A 24,518-nucleotide genomic window follows, 5' to 3' on the forward strand; every position below is an offset into this window, starting at 1 on the left:
TACAATTACAATTCAAGAGATTTTTTCTGAATTGCATTGTAAATAATTGACTAATAAAGTTATAGTCATATTCGTAACTTTATCTTAATTTAACCTAGCTTTCATATAAAATTCACCTCATATATCTTTACCACGATGGAAGTGCAACAACCCGGGAGTACTCCCTAGACATCACATGATGTACTTGACCTCTCGGAGGTCTTTTACAAGACTCTTATCTTTCATTCATCGCATAGGTATGAAAAAATAGTGTTAAATTAAAACTTTTCAAAATAATGTCAATAAAAATATCTTTTGTAAAATGTAAAAAGAACTGAGTCTCATCATCGCGAGCCATCTTAGACATATATTATTATCATAGGGTTACAACCCTTAATAGAAAAGAAACTCATGGCTACTACAAAGTCTTTAATACAAAGGAAACTAGATATAACATCCTAGTCCTCGAACATATGAGAACCTACCAAGGGCCTTGAGAGAACAATTTTACTTCCAAAGTTTCAACTCTAAGATCCTCAGTTACTTCCACCTAAACTTGTAGTAATAAATAAGAATAAGGAGTTAGTAAAATTAGGCACATATACTTTTCATGCTATTTTGTTCAAGAACCAAGTGTTAAGATATCATACAAGTCAATCATTAATCATACAAGGTAATACTTCTATAAATCTAAACCTTTAACTTAATCATTAAGTAAACCATTATCCATTTAGACCTTCTATCCAAAGTTACCCAAAGACCCACTATGGTAAGACATCAAGAGACCTTCCATACAACCTCTTCAATACACACTAAGTTATCCATAAGAATAATAAAGATAAGGATACTTCCTTTTCGTTAAAACTCAATAACACAACATTTATTCTTATATACGAGAGGAACATTCATGGATTTACAAACTTCACACAAAGACCATCCCCAAGTATAACTACAAGTTACACTAGTGCAATGTGAAACTAGCATCACATTCTACTAATCCCACTTAGTGGTTTTTTGGAACCACACTAGTCTAGGCACCTCACATTCAACCATTCACATAAACTTCATTAACATTAGACATAAGACCTACATGTTATTAACATTATGAATAAAGACAACTTACTTCATCAACATCATATAGTAACCAATTAATTCATTAAAGTTACAAGGACACACCAAGTCTCCCTCTAAATGCCTACTTGTGCAATGCATAGATAGTGTCTCATTCAACCACCTACCCTAAGTAGTACACCCTTAGTAAAACCTTGTTCATTAAGTTCATTTTAGAGGTTTAGCTTTAATTGACATAAACCATGGGTTCTTAACATGGAATCTCGGTATTAACCCAATCAGATGATGGATACCCACTAGCCTAAGGTAGGGTCATTATTTTATCCTTTACGTTAAACACCGTTAGTTATTCCTATGTGGGCGTATAATTAAGGGATAAGGAGATTGCTTCAAAGTACTACATTTCAACTAACAAAGAGTAGCATCTCAAGAGGTTACTTTTGTATACTACATCTCTACTAAGGAAGAGTATCCACCCCTTTATCAAATACTCTCGGTGCTAAGCACTAATCCTTACTAAGTTTTAGACTTTCATTACATTCATTATCTATAGGATAAAGGATTGCTACAAAGTAATATATCTCAACTCATGAAGAGTACTCATCCCAACCTATAATTCATTTCATTGGAAAGCTCTTAGGAATATTGAGGTTGTTACTTGACACTATATTCTCTACTCAAAAAGAGTGGCCACCCCAATATCCCCCATTCATTGATTAGAGTTATCTTGAAAAAACCTTTTAATGGACTCTCATTCATTACATTTTCATTAGCTTTACTCATTCATTCATTCATTGTTTGAATATGTGAGAAAGCATTTCACATAACCACCATAATTCATGACATTGTCTTCTAAACATGATCATACTATATTCATCATAATCCATACAAAACCATACTTCACATTCACATTATACTCCAATAATAACAACATCCTCAAGAATCATATTCATATAATAACCCTCTCTCAACTTTCCAACAATCCATCATAATCAGGCATGAATAGCAATACATAATCATAATACAATATAGTATTAACACAATTCTAAAAATATCCAATTGCATTCATCAAACCCAATTCATAAAACAAGATTAGAGAATTATGATGATCATGGGTCCATGGAGTTCCTTATCATAAAACCATCAATATCATTGAAAAACATCAAAATTCATCGATTTAAACCTTTTGATCCAAGAACCCATGTTTAAAATTTGAAATAGGATTTTTAGGATTTTTGAGATCTTTTGAAAAGCCTTTGAATTGACTCCTTGAATGATAGAAGGATAAATGATGAAATCATCATACCTTAATGAAGTACTATCCACGAAATTTTGGTTGAAAAACTTGGAGAATTTGACCTTCTTTCCTTGGAGCTTCAAAGCCCATCAATGGAGGCTTTGGAGAAAGAGAACGGAGAGCTTTTGATTTTAAACTTGAGAGTTTTGTTTTGATTGGTGATTTAGGGTAAAAATAACTCAAAAAAACGTTTATAATAAAACCACAAAGTACCCAAAAAAAACCTACACAATTTGAAACTTTTAATTAAGTGTAATATTACTTTAAAACAACGCAACCAAATCTGGGACATGACTGCACATCACGGGAACACTATTGATTCTTTGTTCCAGAATTTAATTTGAGGCAAATTGTTTTTGACAATCCCGCATAGTAAGGAACCTTTTTGCCTTATAAGTGCTTGAGGTGCGACGCGCCATGTGCTTCAAAAATAGGTTGTCTGCACGCTTCCTTGGCATCCCCTTCTGTCAAAGCTTGTGTCCTCCTCAAGGACCGTTTTGTCGATCTTTGGGGAATTATACATGGACGTTTCGACCCTAAACTCAATCATTAAGACACTAGGGTCAGCTCCATTGATATTTGACTAAGCAACACATAAAAATAAATACAACATACAAGGACACACTAGTACACACAAGACTAGTTTCCAGACGTCTTGGTCGTCCTTTAACGTTTGACTTGGAAACTCTTTAAAACATACTTAAAAGGCTGATTCTGTAATTTTGACAAGTCATTACTCAATAAAATCATGTGAAGCTCTATATTATCCTAGTTCATTTTGAGGGTCGTTAGACGAAGAGATAAAGTAAAAAATATATCTAATTATATGATCAAACACTTATTAAGTATGGCCCCTCTGTTCTTTTATTTTGTGCTTTGGAGATAAAATTAAATTAATTTTTATTATTATTTTAAGGTGTATAATTTTATTGAAATTAATCTGATTTTGTGAATACAAAATATAAGAATCTAGCATAATAGGAGTAATTATTATGTTTAGGACAACCAATTCATTCCTATCTCTAAGATTAAATGCGTAATACTTTTTATTCGGAAAGTAATTGAGTTAATCCCTTTAATGGTTATTTCTGTTTATAATATTGTTGTTATTTTTTAATAGTTTTTTAGGATTATACAATCACTCAAATTTTATATTACTATTTTCAAAATATACTAAATAATAGAAAAGATTACTTCTCTCCTAGTTGACATTCAATGACACATAATTTTTTTTATTCAATTCAGGTTAGAAATTTTTAATTATCAGGAAAAAATTATTATCGTTCTAGAAGAATTTGTTTTTGGGTTTTTTATTGTTTGATAACACATACTTTGTAAACAATTTTTTTTTTTTAAAAAAAATCTTCTTTCACCTACATAAAGCCTGATAATACAATCATATAGAGAGCAATAATATTCATCTTGAAAATTAAAAAAAATAATGCCTTTGAACTTAATAGAATTATTTATTTTAGAACAAGTATAGGCTTTCTACATAAAATTAATGACATTAATTCTATCCTCTGTTCGAGCTCCATAAATTTCCAGATATCTCCAACTATTCTTTTCAACATCATAAAAGTTCAAAAAATAAAATACTATTTTTCATCGCAACTAAAAAATCTCCATCACAACAATCATAGAATCCTTGAGGTGGACAATATTTTGGTTTCTATATATCTTACACATCTTTCCATTGGCGAGGATTGTGAATGTCATGACTGTTCCATTCTTCTTTTTCAAAATTTTATAAAATCCACAAGTAATTTTGACTAGTGAAATATCCTCAACAAGTCTAGAAATGCTATTTTTCCCATCACTTTAATCAAATTATAATCAAACATATTGTCACATATATCATTATCCAATTCAGTAAATCTGAAATTTTCAGCTCTTATATCAAATGGTGCTATTGATTTCTTCGAGTAATTCATCGAATTGATAACTCTTTTAATTGAGTAACTTTTTTTTAAAACATGGGAGATAATTTAAAATACCTTCATTTTTTGTTCATGATTTGTCTATGTTTAAAGCAAAAATAAATTACAGTACATGCCACGTGAATTATTAGTTTGCATTACATCTTTGTACATATTTTTTAAGAGTTCACGACCTACTGAATAGTAATTTGAAGATTCAAATGAGTGAGATACTTTTCTCTGACAAGAAAGAAGTACCATTTTTCTTGTACTAGGTTTGGAAACAAGTTATTTTTCATACTTTCATATATTGTATGCATACTGTATATGAAATATTGACTGTGACAATTAAAATTCCATCTAGATGTTTTTCCTTCTTCTTTTAGATCTACATCGTATAGATATTCAAATTTCCCCATAAGGAATTTTGTTCCACCATGGCGAGTCATATAGCTAATGTCACGACCCTATCCACCCGATCGTGTGGGCACCTACCCTAAGACCTAAGTAGGAGAACCCTTGGTTCCCAAAGACATGAAACATCATGGAACATAAAGGAAAACTGATAATAAAGATATTAAAGGAATTCTTAATTAAAACCCTTGACAAAATTATTGAGTTAAGACTTGTAAAGTAATTAACACACCCAAAGTTCTAGTCTAAACAGGTAGAAGAGATTGCTAAAAGTACAAACTCGCCATAAATAATAAGAGACCCAGCTCCCACCATGTATAATAAAAACTAGAAGATGTTGGAGAATTTCGTCGTCTTCACCTAATGAAACATCACCAACCTACATACAGACTATGTTAAAACACATAGCAATAGTAGTATTAGTACAAACACACATACTCGTAGGCATCGTCTATAAACCTGACGCCCACCACATAATATACGGAACTAACTTTTAAGGTCATATAATAAAACCCCTCGCTTCTCCACCTTTACCCCCTCAAGTTACATACGGATCACACTAACACCCTAATTACTAACCCTTTGTCCAGTCAACCTCCATACTATGTTCTTGATCATAGCATTATCATTCTAACACATATATAATTCCTGAGTATAACTACAACATGTACACTAACCCCACTCTTTACCATTTTAACACATGACTCCATCACTTGGTCATTAGAAATTTTTGAGACACTCATTCCCCACATCCGTTTAACCTCTTTATTAATAAAAATACCAAGTCGACCCGATGTAGAATTACATTAAAGCATTAGACCTCATAGCCCTAACACGACTCTGAGAAATAACAAACCAATTATAACTACATGCCATGTTCAATTTCACCTTCTCCATGAACACAATTATGTCATAAAGTTGGTTGTCTCATGGAACGAAAAACTAAACTATAAGAATATTGAAAAGTTGTACCCAATCCCATAGTGATGTCGTAACGTGGCCACCGATCCTATCTATATGTTGAAAAGTGGAAATCCTAACCCTGTAAGTTATGCCAGAACATGGCAATCCAATCCTAGTTAGTTATGTCAGAATGTGGAAATCTGATCCATGTTAGTTATGACGGAATGTGGAAATCTAATCCTAGTTAATTATGACAAAACGTGGAAATATGATCCTAGTTAATTATTTCAGATTGTGGAAGTCCGATCCTTCAACACACCCAAATCACAATCACAACTATATCATCACAATCATACGACAAGAGGTGATTCATGGCATATAGTCATTCATTTATCTCCTTTACAACATGTGTGATAAAGAATGCAACATTCACCCACACGTGTATCATACTGAAGCCAACAAACGTACCTCACACAATCATAGAATGGCAACCATAACCTATAATGGAATATCTATCATGCAAATCATTTAAACCCTTATTCGACCACTCTCAACCCTAATTCATCTTCTAAGGCTTCTTTCTAGGGTTTGGATCCTAGATCATTTGGTGTAGGAAGTCCTACACATAAATCCTAAAATCAATTTACATATTATACGCAATGAGCACGAATTTAAACTATCCAATTAATAAAACCTAGCCTACCTGGGTGCCAAGCGGTTGCAAAAAAAATTTGACCTTGATTCCAGTTTTTTGGGCTTTGTGATGGTGAATTTGGCCAAGAATCTGCAAGATACAACAATTCTCCTGCTATAATTCTCCTTCTCATTCCTTTCCACGCTTTGAACAAATTTTTTGAGATTTAGAGGTTATTTTATGACTCATTTAGAAATTTTAGAACGATGAAGAAAAATTGAATTTCTCCTAATTTACGCTTTACATTGCCTATCTCGCCCTTGATCTAGATTACCCCATCCTAGCGCCGCCTCCTAGTAAAATCTGTCATGTTATGGAGTGACAAAGGCCCATAACGATACTTTTTGGTCGTTATAGTAGATAACAGTTTGCCCCTCGTTCATCCTCGAATGACCAGTGTACCGGATATAACCATACTTTTCAATTTATTGACTTAACATAAATACTTTTCCAGATGCCCAATTGAAAAATACAAAAATATACGAAGAATAAAATATTTTAAATTACACAGACTAGCCCACAAGAGCGAGAGCATTCCCGCTGAGGCGGAGCCACTGTGCGGGAGATCGTGAAACAATAAGGACGGGGAAAATAAATTTTCCCCCATTTCCTTGTATTCCCTTCAAACTCCCTCCCAAAGATCCTCTAAGCTGAAATCTTTACAACGTCAAATTATGATAAAATTCTCATCACTCACCCTCTTTAATTCCGTTACTGGGCTAAACAACAATTGCATGTTGTTCTCGGATTGCATAAAAATGGTTTTTCTAATCGATATATAGAAATATACCTAGATTTCTAGATTTATAGAAAAACGTAGCATAGGTACTTCGCTTACATCCCCAACGTATTTGTAATGTCTTGGGCATATGGATTCTGTTAATACAAGATTGATTTAGCATAAAATGGGTGGGGGAGTTGAAAGGTCTTCATGAATAAACTCAAAATTTGAACTATATTTAAGGGTTGTTTTGTTAAAATAATTACATAATTATGTTATAAAGTGGTTTATATAGTCTAATATACAAAACTTCTATCAATATGGAGGCTTTTTAGGATGAAGAGGCTCCATAATCGTGGTTGGTGTGCATCTGAAATGAAGGAAGCTCTAGCACCCTTAATCACACTTGGCGGCATGCATAATCATGCTAGAGCAGGATTGTGGCTTCTATGACAGGATACACCAGACCAACTGTCATGCACCCTTACTTAGAAATTTACTCTTCTCATTCTATATTTAAACTGACTATTGTCTGGTGTCCTAACCTATGTGAAACATATTTAAGGTTATATAAAGGCAGGTCACAATAAAGATAATGTACATTTCATCTAGATTCACGATGTCGCTAGTCAAGAGAGGTATCATACTACCGTAACACAATTTTTATTACGAGAGAGGTTTTATTCTAACATGCTAAAGGAGAAGGAGCATGTTATCTATGCTCGTGTGATAGAAGGAGCCTGTTATCTATGCTCGTGTGATAGACATTGGATGGGTTTCGCAGACCCAAATCCCCTCTACGACTTGAGTTGATCAGGGTGCAAGATTTCTATGCTATCTTTTCTACAATGCGCTTGAATGAATCTAGTCCACCGTCATCTACATTTAAGGGTTTAACATCTGTCAGAATGCCAAACCCCAAAATAAGGCACTAGAGTCTCGAAGGATCTCAAACGTAGAGCATGTGAACAAGCTGAGAGAGATGATCTGGAGTGGCTAAGGGACATTCTGGTGGAGCCTATGCATCACGACAAAGTCAAATGAGCTAATACTGAGGGCATTACTAGCATGGACTAGTCACCCGATGTGAAGAGGTGGCTACATTTGGTCACTAGAACGATCTACTCGTCGGACAACCGTACCAACATGACCTTTCGTCGGGCCTTGGTGATGTCATGTTCCATACAAGGTATAGATCTGAATGGTGGGTCATATTATCACCAAGTGGAAGATGTTATAGTGGGGTAACAAGAAGGCTTTCTTCCAGTTGGGACTCATTACTGCATTATGCAAGAAAGCGGGAGTGCCACCCTAGAGATTGATATGCTCGTGTGCGTGCTATGTTTGGAGAGAAGCAAGGGTCTGCGAGGGACCATTTTCTATCAAAATAAGGAAGTCAATAAAGATCATGCTCACTTGTATCACCCCCAACAAAATATTCCCATAGTTTTGAAAAGAGATTTCCAGTGTTACTCCTTCATGGGTGAGACTGGGACAGGGAAGTTCTCCTTAAGAAGTTATATTCTGATGATGACACTTCCCATTCCTAAGTATCAGAGTCGTAGTATTATTTTCTTAGCCCCTCTTAAGCTTGTATTTTTTGGATAACTTTGTTTCTATCTCTTTTACTCTCTATGTTTGTTGAGCATTGATGTAGTTTTTGTTGTCTTATGCAATCATATATTTAATCATAAGATTTTTTTTCTTATAATCTATTAACTTTGTTGATGAACAATATTAGACTAGCATGGGTGAATTCAGATACCATTCGGAGTCTTACATTGTGTTTAGGAAAACCACGGGAGATAGTTTGAGCATCTGCCTCACTTAATCCTACTCTACAGGGAGAAATCCTACTCTGAGAGGCTCGCCTTGGAAGAAATAATCCCACTCCAGCGGCCCAAATGGAGGCATGGTATCTACGAAGATTTTTTTGGGGTTTTCTATCTTTTCTAAATTCCAACAAGGTTCCTTACTGCGCATGGAAAGTTTTAGACTATTTATCATAACTAGGATTAACCCCGTGGATACTCAAAGTCCAACCCATTATGCACAAACCAATTCATTCCAATAAATTCGGCACTACAACCCTACACATCCACAAGATACACCCAGAAATTCACGCGGTTATTACTTAAGTACAAGACACGTTAAGATCTGCCTCACAATTTGTCTCGCATAATTAAAACTATTGAGACAACACACAACACATAGCAAATTTCAGATGCACATTTATAGTATACATAATCACATCCTCACATTTAACAAGATTTACTTTACATTAAGAGTTAATTTTAATAATACGAAACTCACATTCACAGACAAACCAATTCTTAATTAGTTACTTCACTCCATGGATTACTATTACTTATCATCCATGTGTTTATACTTACCCTGAGGATAGATACTAATTTGAACCTTCCAACTTCCAATGACCTTTCTTCTGGCCCCTATGTCGTGATCATGAAGTCCGATTTACCTAGTTTAGATACCAATTAGAATAGAGTGACACAAATTGTACTAAACTTATGCCATAAGAAACACTTTACACGTACTGAAAGAAAAAAGGTGAAACAAGTTACTGACATACTTCCTATCCTCTTGCAGATTAGATGTGGATGTCAACACACCATTCTCTAAAGTCTTGTCCAATTTTACTCTTGTACGGGAAGACCAGTAACCTATGCTTTGATTCCAACTTGTCCCGACCAAACGCACCGGGTTTTTAGGGCACCTACTCAAACACCCAAATAGGCGATCCCTAGATTCCCAACGACTTTTAACAATGAAGAAGATAATGGAAAACAAAGAATAAAATATATTAATGGAATTCTTTATTAAAAACCTTTAAAATCATTTTGAGTTAAGGCTTGTAAATTTATTAACAATTTCAAAGATCTAGTATAAAAAGGTAAAAGAGCTCGCAAAAAGTACAAATTAAAAATAAATAATAAGAGGTACAACTCTGACCATGCAAAAGGAAAAGTATAAGTTGTTAGAAAATTCTTCGTCTTTACCTAATGAAACATCACCAACATGCATCAAGACTATGTTTACCAACAAGGAATGGAGTTCTTATCCTTTCAAATTCAAGGTGAGGCAAATAAATGGTGGAGAGCTTACATGGAATGTAGATGCTCTACATTACCTCCACTTACATGGAGCCCATTCTATGTCTTCTTTCTAGAGAAGTATGTATCTAGGACCTTGGGACATCACAAGAAGGTTGAGTTTATGGAATTGGAGAAAGGTGGTATTTTTGTGACTACATATAAGGCCAACATTCACGATTTGTTCACATATTCTACACAGTTGGTTATCACTAAGGAGGAAAGGATTCGGTTAATTTATACTAGTTTGAATATTGAGTTCCAAGTTTTATCTGTCCACATGACTTCTTCATGGAAGATTTTCAATGAGTTCATAGGTTATATTAAGAAAGTGGAAGGGTGAGGCGAGATGGTTACAAGGCATCGGTTAAGAGGGCCAAGCAGTCTAGAAATTTTCACGGCTCCTATGCTAGCGGATTTGGTTGATTGACGCTCGCAGCCAACCCAATTCAGTATGCCATGCGCGCCTTTACATATAACTATTTGAGGACTTGATATAATAATTTTAAAGATAGGCAGAGTATGGTGCCTGCTCGGGGTAGCACACCATCTGATAATCCCAGTTGTTTTAATTGTGGTGTACTTGTACAAATGAGGAGAAATTGTTTACACTAGATCATTTCAAGTTTCTAATGGAAGACTTCTCGAGCAATGGTACTCCCAGTAAATGGTAATTATGGTAGAGGAGGTCCACAAGGTGGGAGAGGAGGTAACCAGCGATGTTGTGGAGTTAAAGGAATAGGTAACAGAGGTAGAGGTAATGTTCAACCAGGTATGGAGGTAGATAGTTATGATGATAAGGTTCAATGTTATGTTTTTCTAGGAAAGAATGAGGCAAAGGAGTCTAATGCAGTGATCACATGTACTATTCTTGTTTATGACTACATAGCTAATGTGTTATTCAATCAAGTTCTACTTATTCGTATTTGTGTGTGAGATTTGCCTCTGATTTTGATATGTTGTTTGATATCCTTGATGCCCCTATTCATATTTCTACCCCCCGTTGGAGATTCAGTCGTAGTCACCCACATCTATCATGCTTTCCTGTTTTGTTTAATGTATTTCAGACTTCAGTTAATTTGGTGATTTTGGATATGACTGATTTTTATATTATCTTAGGTATGAATTGGTTGTCTCACTATAATGTTGCGATTAATTATATTACTAAGTCTATAACTCTAGAAATTTCCGAGAAAGGAAAGATTAGAGTGGGAAGGGGTGTACATGCCTAAGAATGCTAAGATTATATCCTCAATCGGGCTAGTAAGCAGTAGAGAAAGGTTGTTTACCTTATTTGGATCATGTTAGGGTTTTTGAGATTGAGGCTCCATCCGTTGGCTCTATTCCTGTGGTGTCCGAGTTTGGTGAAGTATTTCCTAATAACTTTCCTAGCATACCTCCGGATAGAGACATAGATTTTTGTATTGACTTGGAGTCCCATTTCAATTCCTCCGTATCACATGGCTCTAGATGAGTTGAGAGAGCTTACGACTCAAATACAAGAGAATCTTGATAAGGAATTTATTTGTCCTAGTGCATCCCATGGGGTGCTCCAGTCTTATATTTCAAGAAGAAGAATGGTAGCATAAGGATGTGTATAGACTACCTTAGTTAAATAATATCACAATTTGTAATAGGTACCACTTGGCTCGAATTCATAATTTATTCAGTCAATTGCATGATGAAATAATCTTCTCTAAGATCGATTTAAGATATGTGTATCATCAATTAAACATTAGGCTAGAAGAATACCCCAAACAACGCTTAGGACTTGTTATATGTATTATGAATTTTTGGTGATGTTGTTTTTGTTGACTAATGCACCTACAACTTTCATGAGCTTGAGGAATGGGCTGTTAAATACATTTATTAATTCCTTTTTGATAGTATTTATTGATGTTGTTTTTGTGTATCAAGAAATGAAGAAGATCACTCTAACCATCTACGTACTGTTTAGGGTGTTTTTGGGAAGCAAAAGTTATATGCAAAATTTTTCATGTGAATTTTGGTTGAAATTGGTCGCATTGTTGGGGCATGTAGTGTCAAAAGAAGTACTAAGGGTAGACCCCCAAAAGATTGAACGGTTAAGAACTAGGTAAGACTAGGTTCGATTAGAAAAATTAGGAGTTTTGTAGGACTTGCTAGTTATTAACGCCATTTGTGAAGAATTTTGCAGCAATTGCTACTCACCTAACCAATTTGACCAAAAAAGAGGTACCATTTGAATGGACTGAGAAATGTGAGGAGAGCTTCAAAAATCTTAAGACTTTTTTCCAACCACGCCCATCCTAAAATTATTGGTTGAAGGTAACGACTTCATTGTTTATTGTGATTATTCACATTCTAGTTTCGTGCCATGCTAATGCTAGATGAGAATATAATAGATTAGTCCTCGCGGCAATTGAAGGTGCATGAGAGGAATTGCACCACTCAAGACTTGGAGTTCGCAACGCTAATAATTGCTTCTAAGATCTCGTGACATTACCTTTATGGTGTTAAGTGTGAGGTATTTACTGATCATCATAGTTTGAAACATATATTCGCTCAAAGAGATTTGAATTTGAGACAACGGAGGTTGATGGACATACTCAAGGATTATGTTGTGACCATCCAATCTTATCCGTGAAAGGATAACATAGTGGCTGATGCCTTGAGTAAAAAAGCCAGTAAATATGGTAGTTTAACTTACTTAAGTATAGCCAAGAGACCTTAACGCAAGGAAATTCAGTCCTTAGAATCTAGGTTTATGCAGTTGCTCATGTCCGAAAGAAGTGGGGTGTTAGCTAGTATTGAAGCTAAGTCCATGTTCATGGAGGATATCAATAACAAACAATTCAAAGATTGGAATCTAGAGGAACATAAGAAAAAAATTGCAACGGGTAAATCCCAAGAGACAGCTCTTGATGTGGATGGGGTACTCAATCATAAGGGTAGGATTTGTGTTCCTCGAGTAGATGACTTGATTTAAAAATTATTTGTGAAATCTCATGGTTTGTTGTATTCCATTCATCCGGGTGTGAGCAAAATGAATAGAGATCTGAAGAAAATTTATTGGTGGTCGAAATAAAAAAAGACATTGTGCAGTTCGTGGTGAAATGCCCGAATTGTCAACATGTATGAACATCAAAGGCATGTGGGCTTAATCAAAAGAATGCCAATTCCGGAATGGAAGTGTGTAAGCCATGGACTTTGTGGTTGGTCTCCCCAAGACCTTGGGGACATTTGATTCTATTTGGTTTGTGATTGACATATTGACTAAGTCAGTCCATTTTACTCCGGTAAGGGTAGATTACAATGGATAACAACTAGATAAAGTCTATGTGAAGGAGATAGTATGGTTGCATGGGGTGCCCCTTTCTATAATCTTATATCGTGGTACCCTTTTCACTTCTATGTTTTGGAGAAAGTTTCGTGATGAATTGGGTACACAACTCACTTTTAGTACAACCTTTCATCCTAAGAGGGATGGAGAATCGGAAAGGACTATTCATGTGTTGGAAGACATGTTGAGGGCTTGTGTGGTTGAATTTGGAGTGCATTGGGATAAGTTCTTACCACTATATGAGTTCTCCTACAATAATAGTTATTACTCAAACATTGATACGGCACCATTTGAGGCGTTATATGGGAGGGGATGTAGATCACTCATAGGTTTGTTTGAGGTCGGAGATGTGAAACCTTTAGGGGTCGACTTAGAAAAGGATGCTCAAGATAAGGTGAGGACAAAATTCTTCGCAAACTTTTATAAGTAGGCTCAATTTTCCTAACTAAATGTTTGACTTGAATTTATTATCTACTTATATCAAAACATTTGCACTGGATTAGATTTACATTAAGTTAATTTGATTCAAAAATATTTTTATATTCTTTTACTTTACTTAATACGAAATTCAATAAAGTTAATAAGATTTTTGAATTATGTATATATATGGTGATAAAATAAGGATATTTATCATTTGAGAAAATGCAATTTTACTTAATATACTATAATGAAAAAATCCAAATTAAATATTACTTGTTGAAAAAGAAAAAAGATTCTTCATGAAACATACTAAAAAGATTATAATATAAACTAATTAAATTTTAAAAATAGTTAAATTTATATATTCAAAAATATACAAATGAAATATTTATCTATAAGATCAAATAATATTTTTTTCTATTTGTGTAGACTCTCTTAAGTTGTGCTTCTCTAAAAAGATTAGCCAACTCAAATATATCAAACATTATATACAAGTAATATTCTGATTGAGTTAATACCTTAAATAGTTATTTATATTCCAAAAAGTTGTCTATTAATTAAAACTAAGATTGATTTTATAACTATGAAAATCATTTAATTATTTTTTTCAAAAATGCCAAACAAAAAAATTATTCTCTTTTAGTTTGCATGTCACGCCAGATTAAACACTTTATTAAATTCAAATTTAAAAATGGAATGAAAATAAAATATTACTTTTTAATAAGAATTCTTATATGAGCTTTTTTAAAAATATCATTTGAGAACATATACATTGACATGCATAAAGGCCAATATAAAAGAGAAAAATAATATTTGATTCATTTAAAGCAACTCGAAAAAAGAGAGACAAAAACAGTGTTATAAACTTTATAGAATTAAATACCATTTTAAAAAAAATTATTTTATTTTAATTTTGCAAAGGCCACAAGTGCAAACTTTAATTTGTGGCAAGTGATGAATTTTTTTTAGCATAAGTATACCTTTCGACATTAAAATTTAAGATTAAGTCAACATTTATTTTAAATATATCTTTCCACTACACAAATCAATTTGATAATATAAATATTCGTAACAATCTAACAATGCTGATTTGTTCCTCATTTCTATCAAACTGTATTAAAATATTTTGTCATCTATATCATTACTCAATCCAACAAATCTAATTTTCAGCTCTAAAATTTAAATGAAAATAATATTTTCTTCAAGTAATCCAACATGTATCTAAATAACTCCTTGTATTGAGAAACTCTTCCTACTAAAACATGTAAAAATAATCAACGATACTTTAAAAACTGATTTCATGATTCATTGTCTATGCTTAAAGTGTAAATTTAACTTTTTGTGGGCCCACTTGAAATCTTAACTATCATCAAAGTTTATACTTTTTTTTTCTAACGGTTCATAACCTAGTGCACAGTAATTTAGAGGATTCTACATAGTTATCTGAGTAAAGAATTAATTTCAGCAAGAATGTCATACATTTTCGTGTACTGAAGATGAAAATTTTAACCGACTTTAAGTTATTGTATAAATTTTTTTTTTTCATATGGAGACTCTCAAAGTCTTGGCTTTCATATTTCAAACATTACATTACAATCCAAGAGACCTTTTCTAAATCAAGTTGTAAACAATAGACTAATAGTTCTGTTTTTTTAATCTTAATTTCACCTCCCTTTTTCTAGAATTCATTTCATGATTCTTTGAAGTGATGGAAGAGATAACATAAAAAAATAGAATGTATACGATCAAATGGTTACTAAATATGGTCCCTCGGTTGTGTTCTCTTACGTTTTGAGAATTAAATTACATTAATGTTGTTTATATTTTAAGATATGTATCTTTATTTAAATTAAATTGTTTTTTTTAATAAAAAATATGAGAATATTTTTACTGGAATAGGAGTAATCATTATTTGCAATATAACCAATTAATTCTTTCTAAAAGTAAATGAGTAATATCTTTTCATTCAGAGAGTATTTGAAATTCCTTAAGTAGTTATTTATGTTTTATGAAATTATCAAATATTTTTTCATATATATTTTTTGAAATTGTAAAACTACTCAAACTATTATTTTTATTAGTATTATTTTCAAAATATATTGAATGTTATAAAAGAATTTTTCTCTCCTACAAGACATTTCATGTGACATTAATGATTTTATTCAATTCAAATTTGAAATTCTAAACTATCAGAAAAAAAAATATAAAATATTCGCATGCTAGAAGAATTTTTATCCTTCTTATTATTTGATACCACATGCTTTATAAATAATTTATTTAAAAAAACTATGTTTTGACATACAAAAAGCCTAATAATATTAATAAAATTATAGAGAGCAATAATATACTCAATAAGATCACAAATCCAAACTTAGTAATAAGTTAGAAATATTTTTATTTATTATTTTAGCTAAAGTAGAGGCCTTCTACATTAATATTAATGTCATTAATTTCATCCTTTTTTGGAGCTATGTGAGTTTCAATTTTCTCCAATATTTTTTTCAACATTATAAAGTAATAAAAAAATATTATTTTTCACCGCAATAAATGTAATTTTGCCAATATGAGAACCGCAAAATCCTTGAGTGTCTTGATCCAAATCGAGTCGTGAGTGGCACCCACACTTAACTACCTAGGTAAGCGAACCAACAAATTTAACCTTAAATTATATTATAAAAGAATAATGCGGAAGCTCAAAATCTAATTAAATATGGTTTCTCAAAACATGAAAGTCATCACAACAAGGACATCTAATGTTCAACTACTAAGTCTAAGAGTATCAAAGACACTAAATTAAATGAAATAAAGTAATTCGTGTCCGAGAACTAAGGACATCAGGTAATGACTGAGAGAATCCAACTCAAGCTCGAATGAATAGGTCACCCTTGAACCTGATATTAGGAAACTTGATAGAGTGGAGGGCGATACAAACTCGTTGATAGACTTGCTACACTCCATATAAGGGAAAACGAAGAAAAATACAAGTACGGATCAGTACGAGGCAAGATGTATTTAGTAAGTATCATCAACCTAAAATAGTAACTAATATACAAAGAATAATTTTATAAAATCAACAAAAGTACTTAGTAAGTGATAAGAAAAAAAAAACATGAACAAGTGACAACTAAAAGAAGAACGTAATCAATCACAATATCAAGCACACACGAGAACTCATGCCTCCGCACCACGTTCGTTGAAAAATAGTTTCTTTGAGATTGAGTACATTAAATGAATTCAATATGTTTTTCTATTAAAGTTACTATGTCAAAACGTGACACTCCTATCCAATTCTCCTTGTCGGAATGTGACACTTCAATCCAATTATACCTTGTCGGATCATGACACTCCAATCCAATCATATCGTGTCGGAACGTGACACTCCAATCCAATAATACAATATAAAAACGTGACACTAAGATCCAATAATATCATTAATTTATCATTTAATATCACCAATTTTCCATTCGTTAATAATATTTCAATCGATCCTTCTTTATTCAAGTCATCACTTCGAGGGTTCAAGATTATAAATTTCACGGTCTCAGAATTTTGGACCAATCACAAAACACACAACCAAGCCAAACAATCACACAATCAAGTACATAGAAAACTTCGCAATATTATTTCATGCATATCAATAACTATTAGGAGATTACTATCAAATAGCATAAACGATAACCTACCTCAACCGAACAATCGAAGTAAACTATAAACTTCTCCAATGCTTTTACTTTCCTCAATGCTTCCGAACCTTTCCAATCAATCAAATGCATATGAATAATTTGTAAGTTAACAATCTAATAAATACTCATGTTATTATATGTCTAGCCTAGACCCAAAAATCTCCTAATGCTATAATCAATTTTCTAAAGTTCAAACCTAAGGGTAAGTCTCCATTAGCATAACTTTCGTGTACTAGACCTTATAATATACAACACCTTATAATTAATTACTTATTTCAATATATCAAATTAAGTCTCCATTAGCATAACTTTCATGTACTAGACCTTATAATATACAACACCTTATAATTAATTATCTATTTCAATATATCAAATTTTTGTTTATAAGGTGATAATAGCCCAAAATATCCATTTAGAATAATATCGAAAGTATTTTATAAACTAAAATTTCTATTACTCGAAATGAACAAATGGTTCGTCACATTGAGGAGGTGCATAAGTTTGTTTTAGTATATCTTCCACATCTTTCTACTTCGAAGGAATGTGAATGACATGACTCTTCCATTCTTCTTTTTCAGAATTTTATATAATCCATAAATCATTTTCACTAGTGAAACTTCAATAATAGTCCAACAATGCTACTTTTTCCTTCACTTCTATCAAATCATAATTAAATATGTTGTCACATATATCATTATCCAATTTAATAAATCTGAAATTTTAGCTCTTAAATCAATGCATTTATTGAATTCTTCGAGTAATCCATCATATAGATAATTTCTTTAATAGGGCAACTTTTCATACTAAAACTTGGGGGGTGGGGGGAAATTAATGATATCATAAATTTTCTCCATGATTTGTTTGTTCTTAATGTTAAAATTAATTTTGTACATGCCCGCTTGAATTATGAACTTGCATCAAAACTTTGTACTTCTTTTCTAGGGTTGGTAACTTCGCGAATAGTAATATAAAAATTTGATTGAGTGGAAAAGAATTTCTCTGATAGGGAAGTACTAGAATTTTTCTTGCATTCACATTGAAAATTCGAATTGCCTCCTTATAGCATTAACACAGGGTTCATTGAATCATTAATCGTGACAATCGAAATTCCATCTATATGTATTTCCTTCTTTTATTAGATCTACAACTTACAGCTCTTTAGCTTTCCTTATAAGGAATTTTGTTCCACCATTCGAGTCATAAAGTGTACGTGACGGATATGAGTAAAATCTTAATCCAACACAACGGCATCAATAATTTTTTAAACATACCTAAAGGGCATCAATGACATAATACGAAGCCGTAGGAATAAACTATTAGTCTTGAGGAAGAGTAGAAATTCTTCTCATAAGTATGATATTTGTATCTTAAGTGAAGGCTAAAGACTGAGTGAGTCAAAGTAATACTTTGTAAAAAGAAGGCTAAATTTTCCTCATGAAATGTTTTTTTTGACTTTATTATCTACTTGTATGAAAACATTTGCATTGGATTAAATTTATATTATGTTGATCTGATGGAAAATAACTTTATATTCTTTTTTCTTCACTTAATAGAAAATTCTATAAAGTTAATAAGACTTTTGAGTTGTGTGTGTATATACATACATATATATATATATATATATATATATGTTTGTCACGATCCAAAAATGGTTGTGATGACACTCTTTTTATCCCATCATGACAAGAAAGCCTAACCCAATAATTTTGATGAAATGCGGATACGAAAATAATCCAACTTAATTTAATTTCTAAAACCTGGTCGTCACATGCACAAACCTATAATATAAATACTAGAATTGAAATAAAGATATGAGTCTAAAATAAAGTTGTCTTTCAAGTAAAAACAAAGTCATAAACAGAAGTAGGAAAGTTCGTTGAGATGACAAACAACTACCTCACCATCCTCAACAAGATGCCTCGGAAACGAAGAGAATGGAAGGTATCACGAAGATCAGGGCTCGTAAACCTATAAAAATTTGTAGAAACAAGGGGTGAGTATCAACTCACGCAGTACACAACAAGTAAACCTCTGAACACGAGTTAAGTGAAAAAAATTCGGGTATTTCTTACACTCGATCTGAACCTCCACATTACAACCTAACAGTTCACGGTTTACCAAACACACAACTCAAAATCCACATTCTATCAATTTACATATTCTCTAAAACTCAATGTTTAACAGTCACAAGTTTCACATAGAAACACTAACAACATCAGCAAAACACGTGTTCAATTTCAGCAATAATAAAAATGTGTAATTCCATGAGATGCAATGTCAAGTATAGTGACTCATGTCTTCCCTAACGATACACAATCGTTGTCTCTCAGTCTTGGACACATGGGGGACATATCTGTCCATGCATCTGTCACGGCGTACGACACAACCTTGATAATAGTAACCATCCCGATGTGCGATATGTCCCTGGAAATATATTATCCATTGTGGCGCATGATACGATCCACGAAATGATACATCATTTTATCACATAACTAGATCTTATCACAACCATGTCTCAGATGCAATGCAAATGACATGCTCAAATAAAAATGAGGATATAATCATTTTCATAACAAAACACAATTTACAACAAGGAATACAACACAAACAAATAGGCAACAAGTCTCCAAATTATTCTCAACACCACACTAGGAAATACAGGAATTTCATTCACTTAACAAGGGTTTAGAAATCCACTCGCCTTAGCCAATAGAATAATCACTCTTGGATTTGAGTCTTCCCTTTCCGTTGAGCTTCCGAATCAATGAAACCTACTGAACTATATCTCTATATATATTCACTCTAAGGTTTCGGTGCTATTAACACCCATATTATTATGTGTTTAACTTTGACCTTAAAAATTCACTCAAATTTATAAGCAAGTTCGTAATTATTGATGCCAACTAACATTTCAACTCTAGGATTGCATCCAAATTTTCCAATATAATAATTCAAAATGGTACTCAAAAAATACCATTCCTCTTTTATATATATATATATATATATATATATATATACACACACACATATATACATACATATATATATATATACATACATATATATATACCAAAACATGAACCATAATATAATAACTAAGACTCTAAAAATTACATTGGAATGAATTTACATTAACGTTGTGTTCTGTTTTCTTCCTTTTCCAACCCAATGATTAGCTTATGATGGCCAATCATTAGCCATCATTACTTACTAAAAAAAAATTCAATGTTGCCTTGATTTCCAGAATAGCCAGGGTACTTTAACCAACATATTAACTTAATTCTCATTCCAATAGCGCCTAATTAATTTTATTATTTATATATATATATATATATATATATATATATATATATATATATATATATATATATATCATTGCTTCCAATGCAAACTAACAATTTTCTTCACCTCACATCAATTTACCCCAACTATAAATACTCACATTGCATCCGACGGAACCTATTTGCACGTTCAAACCCATTTAAATTCATAATATAATACATTTAACCCATAATCAATTAACCCAAAACCAATTACAACGAAGTAAGAGTGATTTATACCTGCAGATCGCTACCTCTTATCCTCTCGTGTGCATCGGCTCAGGTAAGGTTTATCCCTTACCTTCTTTTTAAATTAATTGTTTATTAAACTCATCAAAATCACAAACCTATTTTTTTTTCTTATACATGACCCTAATAGTATAGGGTCTTAAATAAATGATCACTTTAGCCCACTAATTATCTATTAATTCCATTATCTATGATTATGCAAAAATAAATTCACTCAAGTTATACGAATAATTTGAATTTTTCAAATATAATTTCCCGGGTCATTACATTATCCACCACTAAAAATCATATTCTTCCTCAAACATAAAGTAAAAATAGGTACCTTAAGCTTCAAAAAGCTGAAGATATTTGACATGCATGTCAGACTCTGTCTCCTAAGTTGCCTCTCTCACTGATCGGTGCTTTCACTACACCTTCACTGAAGCAATATTCTTGGTCCTATATTTCCGAACCTGCCTATCCAATATAGCTATAGGCTCCTCCTCAAATGTATAGTCTGGACCCAGCTCCACAGAATCAAGTGAAATTACATGAGATTCATCCGGAATATACTTCCGAAGCTTAGAGACATGGAAAATAAGATGAACTGCCGAAAAATAAGGTGGGAAGTCCAACTTATAGGCCACCTCTCCCACTCGTCTCAAAATGTCAAAAGGTCCAATGAACTTAGGGCTAATCTTGCCTTTCTTTCCGAACCTCATTACATCCTTCATCGGAGATACTCGGAGCCAAACATGATCACCCTCCAAAAATACTAAAGACTCTAACTTTCCAGTCTTCATCACCCTTCTGTCGACTATGGGCCGCCAGTGGTCTATAGTGAATCATATGGACTTGCTCCATAGCATCTCTAAGCAAGTCTGTATCCAAAGAGTGCATCTCCGCCGAATCAAACCAAACAATTTGAGATCTACACCTTCTACCATACAACGCCTCAAATGTGTCCATATGGATACTAGAGTGATAAATGTTATTGTTGGCAAACTCTACTAAGGGAAAATGTTGATCTCATATAGCACCGAAATGGATCACACACGCTGGGAGCATGTCCTCCAACACTTGAATCGTCCTCTCGGACATACGAGTTGTCTGAGGGTGAAAAGTTGTACTCATATCTAACTGATTACTCAGACCATGTTGTAATTCCTTCCAGAAGTGAAAAGTAAATAGTTAACTTCGATCTGATATAATAGAGATAGGAACCCCATATAGTCGCAGAATCTGACTAATATATAGCTCGACTAGCTTTACTGCCATATACTTTACCCGAATTGAAATGAAGTGGGAAGACTTGGTCAGCCTATCAACAACAACCCAAATAGAGTCATAACAACCTACTGTGGTAATCAAACCCACAACAAAATCCATAGTAATCCGCTCCCAGTTCAAAGTAGGAATAGACATCCTCTGAGATACACCCCCGAGCCGCTGCTGCTCACACTTGACCTCGCTTGCAAGTCAAACACCTCGAAACAAAGTATGAGATATCCCTTTTTATACCACACTACCAGTAATGCTGACTCAGATCATGATAAATCTTCGCCGCCCCCAAATGGATGGAGTTTCAAGAAAAATGGGCCTCTTCAAGAATCAATCTAATCAAATCGCCCGTCTAAGGCACACAAATCCTGCCTCCAATCCTTAAGACACCACCAGAATCAAGGACAACCATCTTGGCTTCCCCTATCAATACTTTGTATTGAATGAGGCATAATTTCTCATCATCAAACTGGTGTGCATGGATCTGCTCGACTAAAGAAGAACGAGCCTCAATAAAAGCAATCATCCCATACACAAGACTATTAGCTAGTATTTGCACATCTCTAGCAAATGGTCTCTCCTCAATACATAGCACTGCAAGACTCCCCATGCTAGGTTTCTTCCTACTTATATCATCGGCCACAACATTGTCCTTCCCTGGATGATACAGAATGGTCACATCATAGTCCATCAGCAACTAAAGCCATCTTCGTTCCCTCAAGTTCAAATCTCTCCGACTTAAGATATACTGAAGACTCCAGTAATCAGGGAAGATCTCACAATGCACCCTATACAAATAATGACGCCACAACTTAAGTACAAATACCACAGCTGCCAACTCCAAATCATGAGTAGGGTAGTTCTTCTCATGGGACTTCAACTGCCTAGAAGTATAAGCAATCACTCTCCTTCTGCATTAACAGACCACCCAACCCAACTCCTGAAAAATCACAATACACAGTAATGTCTACACCCTCCTCAGGTAGAGTCAATACAAGAGCCGAAGTCAACAAAGTCTTGAGCTTTTGAAAGCTCTCCTCACACTCACTAGACCACTGAAAACCTACATCATGTCGAGTCAATCTAGTCAATGGAGTTGCAATAGTAGAGAAACTCTAAACAAATCATCAATAATAGCTTGCCAATCCCACAAAACTCCTAATCTGAGCAGGTGAAGTAGTCGCGTCAAGCCTCTAACTGCGTCAATCTTGGTCGGATGTACTCTTATACCCTCATTGGACAACACCTATCCCAAGAATGATGTAGAAGAAATCCCGAACTCAAACTTTGAGAACTTGGCATAAAACTTCTCTTCCCTCAACCTCTAATGTACAATCCTAAAGTTTCGGACATGGTCCTCTTCAGTCTTGGAGTAAACCAAGATTTCATCGATTAAAACAATCAGAAAAGAATCAAGGTAGGGTCAAAATACCCCATTGATCAACTCCATAAATGTTCCAGGGCAATTAGTCAATCCAAAGGACATCACTAGGAACTCATAATGCTCATACCGGGTCCAGAAAACTGTCTTAGGGATATCTGATGCTCTAATCTTCAACAGATGATACCCAGACCTCAAATCAATCTTAGAGAACAATGACGATCCCTGTAGCTTATCAAATAAGTCATCAATACGCGGAAGAGGATATTTAGTCTTTACTGTTACCTTGTTCAATTGTCTTTTATCAAACACATCCTCATATACCATATGAAAATGTCCAAATTGAAGATCACTTATCAAAAGAGAAAGAAACATTCTTTATGAAATAAACTAAAAATATTCTAAGATAAACAAATTATATTTTTAAAAAAGTATTAAATTTATACATTTAAAACTATACAAATTAATTATTTATCAGTAAAAGTGAATGAATAATTTTTTTCTATTTGTATATGTCACGACCCAAAAATGAACGTGATCACACTCGTCTTATCCCACCAAGACAAGTCAGCCTAAACTCAACTATTATAATAAAATGCAAAAATTGTATAATACACTCAAACATAACCCAAAATTTTGGTTGTCACGTGTACAAGTCTTTACAATTCAATTAAAAGAAAAATTAAGACTCATATGACATTGTTTCTAGAGTAGAACAAAAATCATAAAAACAAGAAAGAAGGTCTTCTAAGATGAAAAACAACTACCTCACAAA

General features: G+C 33.4%; 1 protein-coding gene and 1 long non-coding RNA gene across 2 annotated transcripts; both read right to left on the reverse strand.

The window, feature by feature from the left end:
* Positions 1 to 237: 237 nt before the first annotated feature.
* On the reverse strand, positions 238 to 2,483 carry LOC112941173 (uncharacterized). The gene is made up of 2 exons (XR_003246222.2): positions 2,357 to 2,483; positions 238 to 529 (listed from the first exon to the last, which is right to left on the reverse strand). It is a non-coding gene; the product is annotated as an uncharacterized lncRNA (long non-coding RNA).
* Positions 2,484 to 21,509: 19,026 nt separating this feature from the next.
* LOC138347549 (uncharacterized) lies at positions 21,510 to 21,884 on the reverse strand. Its single transcript, XM_069295845.1, has one exon. The coding sequence runs from the start codon at positions 21,882 to 21,884 to the stop codon at positions 21,510 to 21,512; it is 375 nt and encodes a 124-aa protein (XP_069151946.1).
* Positions 21,885 to 24,518: the final 2,634 nt, after the last annotated feature.

Source organism: Solanum lycopersicum, chromosome 3 (genome assembly GCF_036512215.1).
Source record: "Solanum lycopersicum chromosome 3, SLM_r2.1".
NCBI classification, from domain to species: Eukaryota; Viridiplantae; Streptophyta; class Magnoliopsida; order Solanales; family Solanaceae; genus Solanum; species Solanum lycopersicum.